Source organism: Mollisia scopiformis, assembly GCF_001500285.1.
Source record: "Mollisia scopiformis unplaced genomic scaffold LY89scaffold_29, whole genome shotgun sequence".
Taxonomy (NCBI): Eukaryota; Fungi; Ascomycota; class Leotiomycetes; order Helotiales; family Mollisiaceae; genus Mollisia; species Mollisia scopiformis.
In genome coordinates, this window is record NW_017263609.1 from 85459 (window position 1) to 106522 (window position 21064).

The following is a 21064-nucleotide window of genomic DNA, read 5'->3' on the forward strand; positions in this document are numbered from 1 at the left end:
ATTAGAATAATGCTCACACTTTATCACGATTTAGCAAATGCATTGCAACATGTGTAGTGTTGTATTTTGCAATCAAAGACAAATTAGGTACTCGCGAAGCCCTATGCCATCGAAACAATGTCTTAATACATGACTTGGGCCTTGGTCCATCCTCGCATAGCCATGCTGCCAACTCATAAACGCTGTATGTACGACTCGAAAACTCCGATGTCCGGAACAACAATGTCCCGTGCCATTTGCTTATTCAATACAATGTTACCTGCGTATAAATATTATAAACATTATTTAAGAATCGATTCTCAAGTTGGCTGCGGAGCTTGGCTCTCCAAGTCATCAAGTTGAACCGGCAATTCTCGCCCAGTATCACGTTTCTGTCTTCTTCGACGTTTTCGATGTCCAGAACGAGGTTTGAAATCTTCCACATCCCTCCGCTCCGACTTTCTACGCCCTCCATAAGCACGCATGTCTTCCGGACTAAGGAATCCATAACTTGACTTTAGAATATCAACCCAAGGACCGAGCTGAAATTGGCTTTCGGTATCCTCGTGGTTGCAGCAAGGACTTCTTTTGATGGGCAACACCCAATCGATGACGCTAGAACCCATCACCGTTTCCCAGTTTAGTAGACGAGTTCCAAGGTCCCAAGGATTATGTCCTTGTTTCAGATCTAGAACTGCAAAGGTCCGCGTAGCCATGAGATCTCGATTAGAGGGTCGAGATTGCGCAAAGGCATTTGCTGATGCTGGTGTTATGACCTCAATTTCAGTACGAGGTTCCGCGGTTGGATTCAGTCTACCTGGCGTGTCTAGAACTCTTTCATTGTGGTCATTATTCGTGGATGCTTTCACTGGGACAGTCGATGAGCCTTGTGATGGCTCTGATGATGTTCCCAAAGCTGGCTGTGACCCCAAGGAACGGACTTCTTCTTCAGGGACATTTCCTTCTACTTCTACTCGTGCGAGTGGAGAATTGGAGGCGTTTGAAGTGCTAGTCGAAAAGTCCGCCGACGTAGGGGGCTTGGTTAATGGCAATGGGAACGTTATCTCGCGATAGTTATGTTGGCCAGCCACTGTCGGACTAATGTGATGCAGTTGCTCGATTGAGGGTTTCAAGATAGCAAGAGTATGAACGCGAGTCTTTGCTCCTAGTCGTTCAACTTGCGTTAAATTATTCATGGCGAGATCCATTGAGGTGCCTGTCATTCCTGCTGTGAATAGGAAGAAGAATGTTGCACTACGATTGTTAGTGTTTTGTTATGGTCACCTCAGGAAAACATACAGTCCAAGTATGGCAGTGAATTGGGGGTTGTACGTCTCACCCTGGATTATATATTAGCAGATGGACCACAAGCATGTGTATGAATAACAAGGCCTCCCGCCTCCCAGCGTAGAAAGCAGGCAGAAATTAACTACTGGTTGACGTACCTCTGTGTTCACTTGTCTACCAATATATACAGCCATGACCACCAGTAAGTGAAGGCAATAAAGCGCCGTATATCCTGTGTACTGAATGAAGAATTTGAAATTTGTCTCTCCAACAGGCCCACCCACCCTGATGAGGAGCAAGTCAGTATTTTGACTACTTCGAGCTTTTCTTTCGCCATGTTAGGTTTCTCACCAAGGGCAAAAATGATCCATCTTCAATATGCAACGCCCAGCATCACTGCAATGGTGAGTGCGGTCTGGCTTCCAATTCGCACAATGCGAGCACCACTTGGGTTTCCCGTCAACCTCGGAGGAAAACACTTCTTTTGTATAGAAGTATTCCAAGCCCGGAGAATCTGGATCCAGTGGTCCACCGGTTCCCTCACGGAATCCAACATTGTATTCAGCTCCACCAATGCCGTCCGCGTCGGATGTTGATTTCTCTTTTTCGGATGTACTAAATCCACGTCTGCTGCGAAGAGCTGCTGGTCCCAATGGCAAGTATGGCGGATCGAGAACTGTTATGTAAAGTAATCGGAAGAGGGCTGACGCCATGAGAAGGAATAGTATGAAGTATACAATGAGTATAACAGCCGCCGCAGCGACATCGTTATGCTGGCTAAGAAGATAATGTGCTGCAAGAAGCCGTTGTATTAGTACAGTGTTGACTGCTTTCGTATCGAAACATACCACAGAGAGGAACAACGAGAACATAAGTCACATAGCCAACAACCCCTGCGAGAATTACCGGAATGCATCGGGCAGTCCAGATGTTGATTATAATTTTCTGCCTTTCCGCCTTTGATAACATCTCGTCGCGTCCATGGATATTGCTCGTGGATTATCGATACGCGCAAATACTGTCCATGAAGAGTGCTCGGCGATTTACTGGTACACGGATAGACTGAGAAGGGGGATTAGCGCGGAGTAATTGCGATTGGCATTGGCATTGCTCCAGAATATGCGAGACGAACGAAGAGAAATTATAGTTATTGAAGAATGTACAAGAGATATTGTGGTTGACGCCCTCAACCAAGATTTACTTGGGCAGGATCCTGCAAGGCTGATGTTGATCCTCGGACATTACGGAATAGGCTTAGCTTAACACTAAGCCAGTTGTGGTACCACATACCCAACTTGAACAACTTCAAGCTCTTTAAGCATCGCATCGCGATAACTTCAATAAAGCCACGAGAGAGACACGTTCATTGTTGTTACACTTCTCGATTAGATCACGTTCACTTGTTTGCCAGCTGCGTCTTCTTTGCAGATAGAATTAAGGTCTTTAAGCAGATTGCTTCGAATCCTTCCACTTCGGAACTATACGTAAGCCATGGCAGACTTCGAGATGAACAAGGCTATGGCACAGTGGCAGAGGTCTTTAAGCTGCTGTGCGTGAGCAAGTGGTCTTGAAGTATGTCCTGCCATGGTATCCGAGTAGTCTCATGTCGCCCTTTGTTTTCAATCGCCCCAAGCCTCGCCGGTATAATGCGGCTCAATCTCCATACTGGATATATTGCTTTTTCCATCTTCACCGAATATCTGCCTTGCTGGAAAATTTGTGTGCAATCGGTAGACATTGGTTGTGAATCTTAGAGCAGAGTGAAGAACGAGGGCACAGGCGGCTCTGCCAGGTCCAGTGGCTTTATGTCAGCTTGCTATTACTGGAAAAACCGCCTGCATTCGTGAGGCAGTCCCTCTCTCACTGCACATGAGCATTTCCTAAGCAAACCTGGGCTGTCCTTGATGCAAAGGAAGCACCAGTATCTCAGCCCTGTGATATATCCTCTCCTAGGATGTGTCTCTGAGGTTACGAAAATTGCCTGACTCCATTGACTACCAGCCGTCACCAGAGTAAGATATCGGAGATGTTGGGCCAATCTTCGATCAAAACAGGACTTTTGGCTAGCCAGCCAGCGTTTCGTGGCGCTCTGTAAATAGAAATCCGATCCCCAGTCTGCCTGGCGCTGGGCGTCGTCTTTCATCTCTGGAAGGGCGACCATCTTAGGGTTCGGTCGCCGCTATGCTTAAGAAGAGGCATCATACCTCGGACTGCTTTCATGGCAATATCGGTAAGCTCGCTGCCGCCCTTCCATTCTTTCTCTAACATATTCTGCGGTTCCGAGATTATGAAGGGCGACCGAGTTTGCTTCGCCCTCGCCAAATGACTTTCTCTTTCAGAAGGCCTTCTCAATCGCCCTTGATGTGGCATTCATGAAGATGAGAAGAACTGCTGGGCTTCCGCTGCAGAATATGAGGCGGCCTTCTCAGTCCTTCGCCCAGGGCTCTCCCCAAGCGTTCTCGCGGCCGTCGAAGCTCTATAAAGGACGCCATATTCCCTTGCGTACATCTTTAAAGAGCTGTCAGATTGAAAATACGACATAGGATCGATAACCTCAACTCGCGGGCTTCTAAGGACACTTCCCAGCATCTCTTCTCTTTCTGCAAGGCGTAGCTAAGATTTGGATGTCTCAACCATCGACGACTTTGACGTGGTATTGTAGTTGGTGTGAGTTTGGGTAAGTCTATGTGCACTTCATATTAGCAGAAGTCCTAAAGTTTGGTAGTCCCAACTCTATCACATACGACGTTGCATGCCCAAACTGTCGACACCAGAAAGACGAAAGCGCAAATATTGAGTCCGGAGGCCGAGCTCGCCCTCCACCAGACTCACCGTCCTCCAGTCGATCGTCTGCCTCAAAAGACAAAAAGAAGAAGAAGAAGAGACGCACCTAGGTTATCACTATACTCGCCCAGTACAAAGGTGCTTAAAGCTCCCGCGTCTTCCTACGATTGCCACCGTCAGCAAACGGGTTGAGATCTTCATCCCGAGGGCTTCGACGAGATAAGATACGGACCAGATACGCCAAAGAGAGTTGCTGTTGCAAGCTCAAGAGATATTCGAATCGTTAATCAGGTGACTATCCTCCAATCCCCAACTCTCATAGCTTCTTAGCTAAATAGTGCATAGCTTGCATCCAACTCTCTCCAAGGTCCAACTCATCGAATCATTACAAAGTTCTACGTCTCCTCAACATGCTCACGTGCCGCTTGTGGTTGTCGCGGGAAGCGGACGAGAGCATTTTCGACAACTTTCGCAATCCCGGTATCTTTACGTCGATCTGCTTGAAACTGATCAGAATTTCACCATGGTCATTGGATGATCACCATCATTTCAATCATTTACTCTCGCCAATCAAAATCAGGCTAGCACGCGTCATTTCGGAAATCTCTCAAAACGCCTGTCGAAACAGAAGAACACGAAACGCCCTATGATGGGCTTCACGACTGCGGCCAAACTATTCCCCTCTTGTTATTTGTGTGGAGGCTCAGCTCGGTGAGAGAATGTGGTATACTAGGGTACAGGGGGGAGCAAGGCTGCTACATCGGTATCCCCTTTTCGCCTCGTATCGGCACTCTATCTGCCAACCAATCATACAGCTGAACTGAGCAATGTTGGATCTTTGTTTTGACTTTCTTGTTGTGTCACCAGGTCATGTGTTAGGGGGGCAGCAGAGCCGCGTCTAAAGATGCGGCTCTGCTTGATGGTCTCGCCCGACCAATGAAATTTCGGGCACTCTTCTCTCGGACTTGCACTTTTCTGTTTTAGCGTTTTCTGCTCGCCTCAAATTTTTGAGTTATATTTTACTGTGCTCACCGACATTTAGCTCTGGTTCATGTTTATTCAACTTGAAAGAACTCCACTCTTTGTCTTCTGACCATCGCTTGAACTCGTTCACGGCTATGTGCTCACCAAAATAGGTTCAGGAGTGTACCACCTAGGTACATGCCCTCTCGTGCCCCGTTACGTCTCGGTACTGCCCTTCCAAATTGCCCGCTTGGACGGGGGTAGCCAGTGTCAGTTTCGGCCTGGCAAGGTTGGATGGATACTCGAAGCGCGCTTTTGCGCAACACAACATCCAGACGGAGCTCCATTAAGCGCCTGCAAACCTATTTCATAGCCACGAAACTCGTCATCAGGATGAATATATGACTGCAGACAGGCTGCTGCGGATTCCCTTTGGGCACGAATCATGAACTAAATCGAGCAATGATCAAGATGATTCGGTTGCTCGAGGTATGCCTTTCAGTTTGCACTGTACTTTGCCTCGTGGATCCATCTTAACGGGGCATTGCAACGTTTACACCGCCGAGGCGTTTCGTTATGGATTATTTGCATGTTCTTACAGTTCGTCCTTATATAACAGCTCTATGCCAGGCCCAACATCATCTTTGCAAAAACTCAAAGACTTCTTATCTACCTCTTCAATACAAGCGTGCTCTTCTTGATCATCGTCCTTGAACTCCTATCTCTTCTCCTCACTTGCCAATACCGGAGATCTTCACAATATGGCCCACGAACACAGCTCTGGCTCGCATAAGGGCAGCAGCCATGGTCACAAGGGCCACAAAGGTAGCTCAAGCGGGGGCGGAAGCAGCAAGGATGGAGGGAAACGAAAGTACAGAATAGAGAAGTCGTGGACATGCTGCCAATGTGGCATAGACCTGGACGGTTCTGGACCTCAGTCGTGGTGGAATAAATGGTGCGCAGGACACAACTGCAACCACGAACGTTGCTCCCATTGTTCGGTGATTGAGACCAAGATACGAGACGGCAACTGAGCCATCTTGACTGTGAGTCCAGCTGAAAAAAATGTCCTAAAGGATGTTACTGATTCGTACTGCCAATACAGTCCTCCAAAGCATCGCCTTGCGCTTTTGGTTCTCCGGTCATTGAGATACAAAAGCCGACATCACTTTCAATCCCGCGGCGGCTTTCTGGATACTATCTTGGTTTTCTCCTTCGACACAATTTTGCTTTATCTCTTTGGACCTGGTGGCGTAAGCATGGACGGGCATTTCTATGGAGCCGGTGGGACAGTCGTTATTTTGGAGGGCCGGGCATGTTACAGGAGAACGGCGTCAGATCTAGATTCCCACGTCCCACCGACCGCACTTCAGTGATACCCCAGCTATCATTCTTGGACACCTTTAGACTAGTATGGCATCGAGCGTTTCGTTAAGGCGTAGCGCGGGGTAGACTTTCTTTAAGCACACGACTTGTAACGAATGGAGTCTGATTTATTATTTATTCCATCTAAGCCTTAAGTGACGGGTTATATATGCAATTGTGAAGGAATGAGATCTATAGCTAGCGTTCTCCGCCCTTTTCCCGCCCCCAAAACCATAAGTTGTGAATTCTTCTTTGGAAGTCATCCGTCCCAAAACCTCCGTCCGAACCCCTTCAAATTGCTACTCCTTGCAGAATATGGCAGTCCAGACTCACAGCCAGTTCGGAATAACGCAGTACAAGAAGCCCATTGGCCTCCTTGCAATATTTTTCCATATCCAGCAGCCAGACACTGCCTCCATGATCTTCTCCAAGCACAAATGGACAAGGCGTAGACGAGGTATCTCTCGATGCTCCTGCGGGTGAGACACACTCGCATCCTAGATCTCCAGCCCAATATACGCCTCAGAGGAACCTTGAACACGGCATTTGCATACCATTTTGGGAGCAAATGCTTGCTTAATTCCAACTGCGGCACGGCATTCTGCACGGCAGTTTGAAGACTGCACCATTGTATTCAGGAGGCCAGCCGTCTCGACTAGTCAAGCCTTCTCCGGGCGTGGCCAATGATCTCAGCACAAGAGCCTCATCATGCAGGTGCCCTCCCCTCTCAGATCCTCCAGAGAGCTCGCCCCCACCTCATTGCCAGGTTCGTCTCAAAATCCGTCAACCTCATGGCATGGCGGAGTACATGAGATGCAATGTGGGATCAGCTGAAGAGCTTTGCCTGTCTCTGAGAGCATCTCTTCTCCTGAGGAACACCAGTTTCGGCCTCGCCCTAGTGCACTTGCCTTATGGATGCCTCGAGAGAGAGAGCCTCTTTCCAAGACAACATGGGCATTCTGTAAGTCTGACAGAGTAGCGGGAAGCGGTGGATATTATGCCCCCATATCTTCACCGAGTTGCTGTCCTTTCTCGTCGCTATTCCTGCTCGTGAATGTGTGACGTTGCTTCGATCTTGGTCCGAGGTTGAAGTACCTACTGTAAGGCTGAGCACGTGATTGCGGCTCTGCTTCACAGCCTTCGATCGTCCAAGATCTTGGGACCTCTCTTGTTCATTCACAGCAACAACATCCTCAACGCTTTTCAAATTTCCACATGCACTCATGCATCAACGTTCGATCGGCACCATTCGTCTCCTTCGAATCTGCATACTGCGAAGCCGGGTAACGACCATGGGAGCAAGATTGCGTGGCTCCTTCGACCTCGCATCCTGACGCGCATGAACATGCCAACCTATCACATTCTGATACCAAAGGACATCTTATCCGAACGGCCTCCTTTGTCTCTGAGCCGTCTGCATATCTGGACGTAAGCCGCAGACAGCCGTGACTGCAGCCTTGCGGCTCTTGTGGCCTCACCGAGTACCAATGTCGACCTCGTAGGAGCGGCGTAAGATTGGGTACATGCGGTCTTGAATCTGGTCCCGAAATGAGCTTCAAATGGAATAACATGGGAACCACGCATACTTATATTCGGAATTGGGGGCCTATACACATATTATCGTTGCGGGTGTCATACGCGTCAGAGGCACGTCTTCCACATGAACCAGCAGGATTATCGCCTCCTGCCGGATGAATATGTCGTGGTTGGCCAGTCGTAGCTCTCCCCAGCACACCTCAAGGGAGCTATTTTCGGACAGCATCCCTCATGTGGACATTCGAATATCTGCAGCCATCATGAACAAACACCCACGTCGGGCAATGTGGATTTCCAATCTCGCTATTTGCGATATTCAGTGGCCAAACAACGATGAGAAGTACGTGAGTGGTGGTCATGAAGGGGCTCTTTGAGCCTTAGCGATGGATTTCGGTGGAACAAATATACATCTTCGAGGATGGCAAAACCGCCCCCGTCAAAACAGCACGCCCTGTACAAGACCGAGATGTCATGCTTATTTTTCGATCCACGGGAATTATGGGACAAGTATCATGACAACACATGTTTGCTCCTCAGGCGTACCAGTATATTGCTAGGCACTCAAGTCATGCTCACCTGCTTTGAAACCGTCCGATACCCGTCCTCCCGTCCAACATAATGGACCCCAGCATACGAATACTCTGGCGGATCAACGGAGTTTGAAAAAAATTCGACTTGAAGTTCGTACTTAAGCCTCGTGTGATGTTAGTCCTCGAGGTCAGACAATAACATGTGACGAGTAAACAAGTACAATGTCCGAGAACTTACGAGGTTGAAAATGAGCGAGGGAAACCAATCATTACACCACTTTCATGTCCAACTTGAGTACAATTCACATCACATCCTAGGCACATCTCCTCCCTGAAACCGATGTCAGGCATGATTCTGGGTCAATTATTCCTCGGAAGCTACAGGGTAAAGCTGGTTCGGATATCAATTATAGCTACTCTTCTGCGAGCGCGGAATTTGTTGCTATGATTATCTTTCCGACAATAGAAGTCTCCTCGACTTAGTCTGTCAAGACCATTGTATAATTCTAGACCGGGGAGTTTGATCCTTTCCTTGTCCTATTTCTCCACATCTGTTCTCCTCTGTCTCCTATTTGACATCACAAGCATCTCCACCAAGTGATCTAGAACATTTTTCACTTACTAGAATAACAACTTCAAAGTATGGTTCAAGCTAATTGTCTTCGAAGAAGTCTAGCTATCATTCATCCTTTCAGAATATGGCTAAGACTAGGAAGTGATGAACGTCAAATGTCAAGCACAGTCTCCCCATGTTCCTGCATGCATCGTACGAGGTACACTATCGTAGGTCCAAGCCATTTCGGCTGTAAGGCCCCCCCTTTTTGTGTCGCTAAGGCATGAATATTAACCATAACCGGTTGAACGACGCCGAAGCGCTCTTTTGCTCCACTAACCCCGGCTGAAATACCCGAATTACCCCGCCAAAGCCGCACTAGACCGCATTGAACGCTGTCAACCTCACCTCACCTCTATTTGAATATCAATCACCTCAGAGTATCTGATGTCAGAACTTTAGATGCACCGCTGATCAAGCTGATATCGGTGGATTAATTGTAGCGGACATTGATATTATCGACAAGGAGAATTCCAAATTCACATCAATTCGTACAGACGCTATCGCGAAGCCACCTCGAACATCAACATAACTGAACGGCATGGAACACCCACCACCGTATGTCCCTCATGAACCTATAACAACGGAAGATCTGGAGACTGCTTCAATTAGATCAGCAGCACCCTCCTACGTTAGCGACACTCCGACCTATGTTTCTACAATTCCCCCTTCCCCACCTCGAACAGGCCTTCCTCCAATCCCTCCATTACCTGCACCTCCCGCAAACCCCAATCCCTCACTAGACGCGTATCGAATCTCCTCTTGGTCAAAAACACAGACCTCGAATCCTACAACGAAACATTACCAGCGCATCGCGCAACGCCGAGCCTCGAACCTTACTCGACAACAACAATCCTGTCTGCTGATAGCAGCCTTGAATGGAGAGGATGGGATAGCGCAAATAAAGAAGAAGATGGATGCTGAGCAACGAGCGAAGAATATCAGAACGAATGAAGATCCATACCTGGTGGGCGAGGAGGCTGCAGAACAGAATCGGCAAGAGAGATTGAGGAAAGAGAACGGTTGGGGTGTTCTCGAGAGAGAGGATAAGAGGTGGGATTGGCTTCTTGCGCAGATGAGTGATTGGGAAGAGAGGGATAAGAATTGGAAGAGGTTTAGGAAAGAGGTTATAACCGGAAATAGGAGGAAGTTGTCGAATAGGTTTGGGTTCGGAGGACCATGATCCCAGGAGGGTAGGTCCCTCTTAGTTGAGGTGTAAAGACATCTTAACAGAGTAGATATTGATGCTATCTATCAATATTTTATTGCATATTGTGTTCATATCTCACTTGGACATGCTATTTCTTCTGAACTCTTACAGCCTTTTCATTTCTGTGCTGCAAGTCAATCTTCACGTTGTGCATCTGGCTTCGGATCGACGACGATCATAGGTCTCACTTAATTCTTTCGATTGATTAGAGGAGAGGGCTCTTTACATCCCAAATTTCGCAACCTATTACATTCAATAGAAGTCTACTATTCTATCTCATCATACCTTTCGGTGGATGACCTTAAAGAACTACATCTCTTAACGTGGTTCGAATTCGATAGAGCGAACGACTTCTTAGGATGACTCCTCGAAATGGTGGCTTGAGCAAGGATGACTCCGAAGATATCCGCGTCTTGTGAAACTTTGTGCTTTCTTCCCTCACTGCTTGCATCTGAGCATGGAAGTGGTGAATCTGGGCAAGGTTGGTCGGACAATAGCGAATTCGAAGCTTGCTTGACTCACTATGCTGGCGCCTCACAGTCACAGACACAAATCAGTCGATGAAAAAGCGCTAGCCTAGTCGCCTTTAGTTTGACTTAAACTCGAAACAACTTCCAATTCAACAAAGCTTTCTACAACCCTCTCTCCATCAACCTTTCAAGTCCGCAGCACTAGAACATCTACTCGGCAATAATCTTCTTGACTATCACAAACCCCCAAACTTATCTTCTTCGACTACCAAGTCAACCTTCCTCCTGTCACGCAATGGCTGTCACTCTCTTGAATCTTCTGGCCTTGATGGTCACCTTCGTCCCAATGGTGACTTTCCTCTTCCCAAACAAAGCAGCAGAAACTTGTTAACTTTCTGATCCAGATCTTCGCTGCCAGCATCCCTGGCCTCAGCGTGAAGGCTATTCGTGCCGGTGATACTGCCTACACCCAGGATGATTTGGCTTTCAAGGGTACTATCCATGGCGTTCAAGTTGAACTGAACGGTACCGCCGAGGTATGTATTCTTCACCTTCTTTGAACCTGACTTAATCTGACACATCTAAGTCCATCTATTCTCAACTCACCGCACTCCACCCTGATGTCGTCGCCAACTACAATGCCCAGAATGGTAGCCTCCTCGCCCGCAGTGTTGAGGATCTTGGTCTTCCTGTCCGTAGCATCGAGGCTCGCAATAAGGTATGTTCACAACCCTCTTGAATGAAGACTTCAACAAATACTAACTTCTTAAGATGCCACCTCCACTGTGCATCCCAGTCCCTGGTCAAGACTGGGGTAACGCTGATGCTGGCTTGATCCAGGATGGAATCAACTACCTCTCGGGCCTCCAAGGCGGTTGCTGTGTCGGACCCACCTCTTGCGTGCGCATCTCCTGCTCCTGGAACTCTGCCATCTTCTTGTGCAACGATGTAAGTTTGTCCCATATCGCACAAAGACATTAGGCGTTCCTTGAAATACTAATGATCTGGTGCAGAACGGCTACACTATTTGTCCCAATTGCGGTTACCTTGCGACCTATGCAAGCGATATGATCAATGATTGCTCTTCATGGAATGGAGGAGATAGTATCATAGTTGGTGGGCAGTTGTTCGATTCGGATCACTACAACATCATTGTGAGATGGGACAGCTGCTAGATGCGATCCACGCTGTATCCAGTCTCCTAGAGATCTTGATACACGGAGATATGTTTCTTGGCTAGCTAGCTTCTGGGGTGGACTGTGGTATTGAGATGCGTGACTTTGCGGCAAAAATTGCATTGGACTTCTAACAAATCTCCTTCTCCCATCCATGAATGTGACAGACTAGTCTCTGACAATCTTCCCAACCTAGGAACATAATGTCAGAACTTACAACTAACATGTGACAAGGTTCGGCAGGAAATAGAACATCCAGAACTTGTTTTCACTTGCTAGCTCATTCTAGTTCCCCAAAGGCAGCATTCTCTGGCCTTTGCCATACTGATGTTTTAGATCTCGGTCCCATCCTGACTATCAGGCACGATACTTGTCGAGGCGTTTAACGGTACGTTGTGGCTGACGATACATATATTGCACCACGCATTATGCGTGTAGCTCCAGGCCAGGCTGTAACATTCATCGTGTACGAGTACCTGAAAGAGAAGTTGGAAAATAGCACCGTGCCTATTGTGGGTGGAAAGTACGAAGAATAATGGAGAATAACGAGAGAAAAGTGAACATGTGGATAGCCCTACTTCTTTGTCGATCTAGATTCTATACCTAGACATACGGGGATAGCAAGTTGTGCATGGCGTTGGATATTTGAATGATCTTGCCATGCCATTCAATAGAATTGAGATCTTGGTTTCTGTGGGAGGAGCATAGTCCAGCATAGCGCCCTACAATGAAAGCTTCGCACTCGGGCAGACTAAATCCTCTCGACTTCGTGTTTGATATCCCTGATCTACCTACAATTTTGGGGAACCCAACACCGGCTGAGAGGAAAACAAATCCTCCCCATTATCAGGTTTAAGATCTGGAACCTCCTCGTCTGCGATACCCGAGCCTGAGTCTGACAGAGATGGCCAATCAATATCGGCACTACTCGCTATGCTTATAACGCGCTAGAGAAACTATTGTAGTTCGAGAAGTGTGAAGCTAGGTAATGGTTGTGTGTTTAGGTTGCTAGTTCGAAGGGTGAAAATATTACTAGATTAAATTGTAAGACCGAGCTTCTTTCCCGCATTTTCCTTATATAGTTGCAGAACTACTAACCCTATAGACGTTTGTATTTTGCATAAGTCTTTTAGTTAAAAATAGCGTAGTTAAGAGATTTATTACTATTTGAGCTTTTTGTTGTTTTTTTTTATTAAAAGAACTACACTTTTAAAGTAGTTTCATTGTCTAATTTAAAAATTAATTTGAGTGCAAATACTTTTCGGCCCTATATATTATGTGTATTTTTCGACAATATAATAAAGTTATAAACTATTTTAATACCAAGTTTATATATATTTGCCGAAAAGAGTTCTGATTTCTAAATAGCAACTTTTTCCTTAGACTAAAAGTTCTGCAAATAATTCCGAAAAATAGCCCGTTGCCTAAACTCGTTTTGGCGTGAAATTGAGTGAAACAGATATATATGAGCAACGTTTACCGCACCACCATTTGTTAAGACACAGCGGAGTCTGTCTCTTTCTGTAGCTAGGTCCTTAATTATCCGATTTCGACGTTGTGTTTTTAGTGCTATCTCTTTGTAGGTGGAGTAGTAGGTGATGAGTTTGTTTTGGACAGCGTCGATTTTTGTGCTTTAGGAGGAGACGGACCCCCTATATGTTGTTGTTAGCTAGAATTGACGAATAAAGGTATTTTACTTACAATACTTTGCTATTATAGCGGTGTAAAGAGTAAATTCTCTAAGGATATTGGGATATTCGCGCCCGCAATTGACCAACTTTTCGAGGGCACCGAGATCGCAGATCTGGCATGCAGCTCAGAAGTGAGGGGGTACTTTGCCAATTGACTCGTGTAGCCGCTCGAGCAGAGCAGTTCGTTCTGGACTAGGGATGTTGAAGTCATCCATTCTGTCGATGTTCTTACAATAGTGTGCCATTGTATAGGTGTGAAGAGTAGTTGTCGTGTGTTGTCGTAGGTCGAATCCTGTAACGCTGTTAGTTACTTGAAAGTTGATAGCGTAAATTGACTTGACGGCTCGGCCAACTTGACTAAAGTTGGAAGGAGTTGCTTATTTAACCTTATATGGTAGTCTGGGATTGAAGCTGAATCCAAGAGCATTGTGGCTTTCGTCTGACGGTGATAGGAACCTAGTAGCCCAACCAACTTGGACTTCTGTACATAGCAGCTTCATTCCACTATTTGGCTTGGCTCTTTTGGGTGAAGATGAAGATACGGCACAATATCATCAGGAGCAGAAATCAAAGAGAACTTCGAATACCATGGAAATGATAGCTTTTGATTCCAGAGATACAGCTTTGAGACAAGGGTATATCCCACATACCATCCGACCATTTCCCGAACGCCGTTCGCCTGAAAGATATAACAATTGAGATCATGATGAATCATGATCGTTACCATTGGCAACTTCTTTCTCACCTTCGTCAACGTCCATAGCATCTCTCTCAGGCGTGACTTCACCAAATTCAGAACCAGGACTTGCCCTTCGTCTGTCATCATCCTCACTATCCTCTCTCCCATTTCTCCCATCAGCCTCTTCCACATCACTCTCCAGCAGATCCTCGATATCACCCAGCGGACTGATTCGAGGTTCCAAGACATCCAAGTCTTCCAGTATTTCTCTCTTCGGCATCTTCCAAAGCGTCGTACCACAAACCCTCTCCTTCACCAGTAGATCGTCCACGAACTCATCCATAAATGTCAAACTTGTCCCCGTCCTGCCTCTTCTCTTCAGCTTCCTGTAGTCCTTGAGAAACGGCTCAAGAAACAAATAAACATCCTTCGCCTGCCTCGTCAACCGCACATAGAACAGTGCCAACGCCCTCAAGTACTTAAACTTCTCACCCCCAAACTCCAAGTATTCCCTCAAAACATCATCACCAGGCCCCAACTGTAGTAACTTGAACGCCAAGCACAAGAACGGCGACGGTCGTTGCGCATCTCCGTATGTTCCCCCGATAAAATGGACATGATCCACAACTCGGTTTACGATATCGGCTTCGTTGACGGCGAAACATTGGTCTTTCCAGAAGTAACAGTCGACGATTCGTTCGCGGACAGGCTTTTCCATTATTGTGGCGGGGTTGAGTCCATTTGGGGCGAGGGGACCAGAGGAGCCGCGCTCGTCGAGGAAGCGTTTTTCATCTGCGCGATGAGTCGCCATGGCTGCAGACGTTGGAGAAAAGTTCTTGAGATTTGCTGTACGTATGTAGGTAGTTGGATGTAAGTTGAGGAGAAGTCGAGAAGAATAGTGTTGTGTTTGTGGTTCGTAGTCTGAGATGGGAATCTCGTCGTCAAAAGATTTCGATGAAGCTCAAATCGCGATAAGATTGTTGCTCGGCTAGAATGGTTGCTATGTTTACTTCCCCACCGATTTCCATGCGCAACGCAATCAAGAGTATTGATCATATATCAAGCAATTAGGCTGTTCAATGCTGCTCCAATACTCTGATCTATATTGAAAGTCTATGATTCAATAATTGCGCTCACGGAAAATCACAAAATGCTTCTCACTTCCTCGCAAGTTTCAATCGCAATATCCTCATTTATCGGTTGGCTTTCCCTCTCCCACATCGCCCAAACAGACTAACAGAATAAACAGTATTCTTCTTCACAACAGCTCTGTTCCTCGCAGGCTATGTCCTTCAACAACAGACCGTGCGCGATATTCGAGCTGTCATAAAACCACAACTCGTTCGAGCGCCACCAAATGGACCGGAATTGTTTCTGCCGCCGCAATTCAGGGATGATGGATATCTGGTCGATGTGATCGTAGATCCAGTGTTGCCTCCCAAAAATGAAGAACGAACATCTGCGACAGAAGTTGAGGTCAAAGAAACGTCGCAGGAAGAATCGAAAGAGAATGCGGACGAAGCGTCTGAGGTAGAGGAGAATGTCGACGAGGATATGATTGGGGCAACAAGGTGGCAGAAAGCTGCGAGGAAGAAGCAGTTGGAAGCCTTGGAAGCACAACAAGCGGATGGAGCACAAGAACCTATGGGGGACGAGAAATCGGCGTCGAATACTAACAATGATGGCCAAAAGTCAGAAGCACAGAAGCAGGAGGAGAAGTTGAGCCGGGCGGAAAGGAGGAGGCGGATCAAAGAGCAGATATTGGCAGATGGAGAAGGAGAATCATTCAAGGGATATAGAAGGCGTATGTGGTGATCATGGATATATTTTATGGCTGGCTGCTCTGCTCGGGTTACCGAAAAGGACGCTAAAGGGATATGCGTGGCGTTCAATGCTTTGGGCTGTTTGGATTACGAAGAAATGTCTTGATGTATATTATGATGATATTGTATGTCTAGCATGGCCCAGCCATGAGGTATAGAAGACTTGTGTCCTGTACTTCGCCGTTATCGTCCTAATTTCTTGTCCCTCTCCAATTCTAAACGCCTGAATCAAAATGCCGCCCTAACCCGCTAAATCACAATCTATCCAATCCTCGAGACCTTTATCTTATTCTTCCTGAAGTTGTCCGGCTAACACGTTCTCGCCTTGTTTTCTCTTCCTCTCTCCTCATCTGTTCTCGTCTAACGTTCTCGGCCCACTGGTCACTGCCTTGGGTAAAGCCGTTTGTTGTTGCACCAGAGTTTGTTACTTGTGTTGACTGCAGTCTACTATCAGCTCAATCTCTGTAACGACAACACGAAGTCTTACATTGCAGAGAGCACAACGATCACCGAACTTGGTGACAGTGTTGTGGCAGTTGATCGAGCCCTAAGTAGAGTCAGACTAGAGCTTAAGGTGATACGTTGATGTGCATACATAATAGTTGGCACAATAGCAAGTCATGATGGACAGGGTAGTTCGAATAAGGTTGGACTTGAGATGAATGGAATGTCGATCTTTGATAAATTGGTCTTTGAAGGGTTCAGAGGACCTCCCACTGGAATAAGTATCTTTCGGTCCAAGGTACCCGCCGGAGCTGAATCTTTGACACTGGTACCTACCAGCTTAAGACAACTCCTCACAATCAATGCATCTGCAAGACCTGCTCATCAAACAGCCTCAGCATATAAATGATGTGCACCACAGCTAACCTCATCAATGCATTCGGGCCACCTTCCATTTCAGACGCTGATTCGAAGAACCCGAGAAGCATTCCGTCGAGCTTCTCAAGCCGCGACGTCGTTTGTCTGCATGGGAAGGATTCAAACGACGGACCGAGCGCGAACTGTCACAGCTTTCAGCAACTCGACGTCCGATCCCGAATCATTATTGTGGACCAAAGTCTTATATCTAATAATAAGGCATCCAGCTCATGCGGGATGAGGGAGATCTGGTGGTCAGTGGGGCTCAACCGGCGAGCATTTAGGTTTCGCATGCAGCTTTTTTGCGGAGCTGTTGTATCGCGAGGGTCCAGAACGACGATGCATGGACTTGAAACAACTCTCGGCCCAAGAACATCGGATGTTTGGGTTCTGATGTTTCTTGTGCAGCAAGATCAGGATCAATGAACATTCGGATCCTGCCGAGAGTCCAATCACACGTACTATGTTCCTGAGAAGAAGGTTAGAGTCCTTAACCCTAGGTCGTGATCCTCAAACGGCATTGCTCGATATGGATTTGACAGGTTGACCCTAGATTTATTCCCCGAAACTTTTCGATTTCCAAATCCACTCACCGCGACCCTTTTGTTTCTCGCCTTACATGCCGAGCGTTCATTCTACAACATGCTCTTTTCAACTCAAGCAAGTCGGTGATGGTTGCCGCATTAATGACGTGAGAGTTCCACATCAATATGTGGACCAACGTTGGGCAGCAAAGCATCCTTGTTGAGTCAATCGTGGTCCAGACTGTCGCAACTGCAGCTCTGTAAGGATATCAACTGAGGTTGGGACAGCTTCCACTTTTGACATTCCACTTTGTGGTTAAGGTCTCGGCTGAAGAATTCGAAGAAGCATTCAAGTCTTCAGCGGTCGCAGGAACAATACCGATCCAATGCGTGACACACATCATAATTGAGATGGCTGGATTTGATTTCAGTGTACACAAATGGCAGAAACTCGAGACGGGGTGCGACTTCGCTGAGAAATTTAAGACGGCTCTCATCGCATCGCGGTCAGCTGATTCGAAAGCAGAATTGGCTTGTCTTCGAACCTCTTTCCAGGATATTATGAACAAGTTGAGTCATGTAGTCTTATCTATTGTGATACAAAGGAACCTAGATGTTGTTAGATTACGCCATGATTCGCTTGTTCTTCGACGGAGAAAGCTCCTGCAAAAGGGGTTGTTGCTGGGCAAACTCGGCAAGCGTTCGCTTAGCGAGGCGCAAGAAGACGACATCACTTCCTCTCAGTATACAAATTAGTGGTATTTTCTCTTTGGGTAAGCTATGACAACATGAATCGTGAATGAGAGTTTCATGAGATGAATCAGGCTTGGTCGCTTTTAAGGCCTTCAAAAGTGGCATTCCAAATCAACACTAGAAAGGTTATCAGCTCATTTTCGATCACGAACAGAATGGACAATGCCACACTCATATCTGAAAAGTAAACTAAAAAAGATTTTGAAGGTCCTTATCGGACGCGTTCGAAAAAAGCGAAGCGATCGTCGCGGGTTGCGCGGATCGAAGTCGCGAGAGAATATGAGCAGAGAACAAACATAGATATTTAGAATCGAGACTGAGGTTGCTATCGAACGATGGGGGGATCAGAGGCTCATGTTCTTGAACTTCTCGCCGCGGATTTTGGTGGCAGGCAAGTGACTGCTTTTTATGAAGCAAAAGAGGATTGAAATGCATAGGAATTGGAAATATTATTTCAAGTAATTCTAAAGCCTCAATTGATAAAGCAGTGTGTGCTGGTCCTCGCTTAATTCTACTTTTACCTTTGTTTACATCGCGACCTTTCGCGAATTGCCTCAAAACCTTCGCCTAGCGACGCCAAAAAAGGCCAAAAAAAAACAACATTTTCACAGCACATAGCCCAAAAGTAAAACAAGACAAAAGAGAAAGACCCACCGTAGTGAGACTGAGGAGCCACCAGACGAAGCGAACCGAAGCTCAAGCAATGCCACCACATGGCCTCTTTCCGTAAACTAACTAGTAGTTTCATCCTGCCAATCTCATACAATCAGCTCATGCAGTGTGGTACCGCGTCACGCGTGAAAGTTAGAGTCACTAACAATTGGCAAACTTTTGCTTATTTAACTCTATAAGGGACGTTGTGCGATGCTAGTAGCTTGGGGTTTTTATTGGTCGCTTAGGGCAGATGTTCCGCTCCGAGGGGGCTGAATGTCCATGATTTTTCCAGACATTGAGAGGATGTCTCTGCTGGGAACCTTTGGGGGGGATGGGGTTACCTTAGGGAGTATTTTTGTGTAAATATTCGAGCAATTGAGCTGCGTTATCACAACCAATTTGAGAAGTGTTGATTGATGATCTTCTTGATATACGCTCTTGTTAATATTAATGTTGACTGGGTTCAGCGCTGTCTTTATTTCTGAAGATCGATTGGACTTGATATTTTCGATCTTATTTCGAAGTTCAAAAGACAGAAAAGAACCCAAAGCCAAGAGTGCCGCAACATGTCTTTGAGCCAGCTCTGCGCTTTCGGCTCCGATTCGCTTCAAAGACTCGGATTCTTCTCTGTTACCTAGCTTTGTCACTTTCGCTAAAGACGCGCTTTATGGAGTTTAATACCTTATTCTCGAGGAAGGAAACTAACCTACGGGGAATTGTCCTATTGCCTTATTTGGATGGAGTCATCGCTAACCACACGGGACCAATCTTCGACCTCACGCAACTCCCAAAGCTTGTGAAGGTCAACATGTGGCTCCGGTCTTGGGTGCCAATTAGCGTTCTACACATAATATGACTCAGCCAGGAGTGATCGAATCCATGAAGTAGAAAGATAGCACTCCTGAAGAAGCTCGATTTTGACTCCAAAGCCCCCTCTGAATAAGAATCAACACTAGTCATACTAGCAAAATATTCAAAGAGTCATTCATTACATTCAGTTTCAGATGCCTATGAAAGTACCGGCGTATGTCAAAGCTTATCAAAACGAGGCTCCAATACCAGTTCAAATTGAATCTCCATAAGACAAACTTCATAGCATCAAGTCGTCCATCAATCATCGAGTCCTGTTTCTGCTCTCAAAGAACCAGACAAGCTTAAGTCTTATCATCTCCCTAAAGTTCTCCCATTTCCCGCATGAACAGTTCCATGAGCTGATTTTCGAGTCGCACTGTCTTTTACTAACCCCCTTTCCACTCCCCTTCCCCTCTTCGGCCTTGCTTCATCTCCCTCGATGGCATCCACATGATTATCTCCCGACTTTGAAGTATCTCCTGTCTGTGTTCCAGTGCTCGACATCACACCCACACCCGCTTTGGAGAATCGCTCTGAGGTTTGGCTTGTGCTGTGTATTGGAAGCTCCTCCTGACCCCTTGCTGCGAGCCGATTCGTCGATCGCCTGCTATCAATTCGAGTCAAGACTTCAATGGTGTTGCCAGTTTCTTTCGGTGCGTCTCTTTGACTCGTTGGCATGTCTAGGGCTCGGCATCTTGGAGAAGAATTGAGCTCGCCCCATGTTCGGAGTGGCGATGGAGCTCGACTTCGAGTTGGTGTTGGAGCTCCAGACGAGGCTGCAAAGTCATCCAAACTGTCGATAGAGATATTCATCTGAATTGTTTCTATTCATTTAGGCAATACCTTTCACTAAGTTGGCAAGTACTGAATTGGGGTGTTGGATACTTTAAACTTCTCTTGCGAATTGACTTTTAAAGTATGATATACTTGATGGGACATAAGGCTGAACCGGCTTACCGCGAACGCCACAAAGTGTGAAAGAACTGCTTGATCAAAAGGAATGCTCGCGAGAGCGCCAACAGAAAACTGACAGAAGTCAAAGATCACGAGGTAGCTTCAAGTCCTCACCAATGACATGGCTATTGCAAAGCAGAGCGAGAAGAGCATAGATGCTCATCCTTAAACTCCAAACAGAAAACAGCACAGAACAAAAGAAAGACAAGACTGACATTTAGACAAGAAGTCACCCAAGCTACCTATCCGACAGACTCTTCATTTCACGTGGCATCCGAAGGCTTTTAGCACTTATCAAGGTCTCTTAGGATATATGGAGGTACGGCCTGTACTAGGCAACAACGCTGCGACAACAGGGTTG

The 21064-nt window shown here is 46.6% G+C and overlaps 6 protein-coding genes across 6 annotated transcripts; 3 read left to right on the forward strand and 3 right to left on the reverse strand.

The window, feature by feature from the left end:
- Positions 1-299: 299 nt before the first annotated feature.
- On the reverse strand, positions 300-1979 carry LY89DRAFT_701327 (zf-DHHC-domain-containing protein; the record flags this gene model as incomplete). Its single annotated transcript, XM_018217188.1, has 4 exons — positions 300-1233; positions 1279-1319; positions 1425-1551; positions 1618-1979. 4 exons carry the CDS (start codon positions 1977-1979, stop codon positions 300-302), a joined length of 1464 nt encoding a protein of 487 aa, XP_018063579.1.
- Positions 1980-9164: 7185 nt separating this feature from the next.
- On the forward strand, positions 9165-10607 carry LY89DRAFT_281133 (uncharacterized protein). Its single transcript, XM_018206450.1, has 2 exons — positions 9165-9249; positions 9318-10607. Exon 2 carries the CDS (start codon positions 9599-9601, stop codon positions 10238-10240), a length of 642 nt encoding a protein of 213 aa, XP_018063580.1. The 5' UTR covers positions 9165-9249; positions 9318-9598; the 3' UTR covers positions 10241-10607.
- A 901-nt stretch (positions 10608-11508) lies between these two features.
- On the forward strand, positions 11509-11912 carry LY89DRAFT_598214 (uncharacterized protein; the record flags this gene model as incomplete). Its single annotated transcript, XM_018210027.1, has 2 exons — positions 11509-11685; positions 11751-11912. 2 exons carry the CDS (start codon positions 11509-11511, stop codon positions 11910-11912), a joined length of 339 nt encoding a protein of 112 aa, XP_018063581.1.
- Positions 11913-14213: 2301 nt separating this feature from the next.
- LY89DRAFT_690289 (PRP38-domain-containing protein) lies at positions 14214-15195 on the reverse strand. Its single transcript, XM_018216067.1, has one exon. The coding sequence runs from the start codon at positions 15091-15093 to the stop codon at positions 14305-14307; it is 789 nt and encodes a 262-aa protein (XP_018063582.1). The 5' UTR covers positions 15094-15195; the 3' UTR covers positions 14214-14304.
- Positions 15196-15335: 140 nt separating this feature from the next.
- LY89DRAFT_628256 (uncharacterized protein) lies at positions 15336-16275 on the forward strand. Its single transcript, XM_018211181.1, has 2 exons — positions 15336-15481; positions 15532-16275. The coding sequence occupies exons 1-2, from the start codon at positions 15433-15435 to the stop codon at positions 16095-16097; spliced, it is 615 nt and encodes a 204-aa protein (XP_018063583.1). The 5' UTR covers positions 15336-15432; the 3' UTR covers positions 16098-16275.
- A 3786-nt stretch (positions 16276-20061) lies between these two features.
- LY89DRAFT_761711 (uncharacterized protein) lies at positions 20062-20776 on the reverse strand (the record flags this gene model as incomplete). Its single annotated transcript, XM_018221556.1, has 1 exon — positions 20062-20776. Exon 1 carries the CDS (start codon positions 20560-20562, stop codon positions 20062-20064), a length of 501 nt encoding a protein of 166 aa, XP_018063584.1. The 5' UTR covers positions 20563-20776.
- Between the last annotated feature and the right edge of the window lie 288 nt (positions 20777-21064).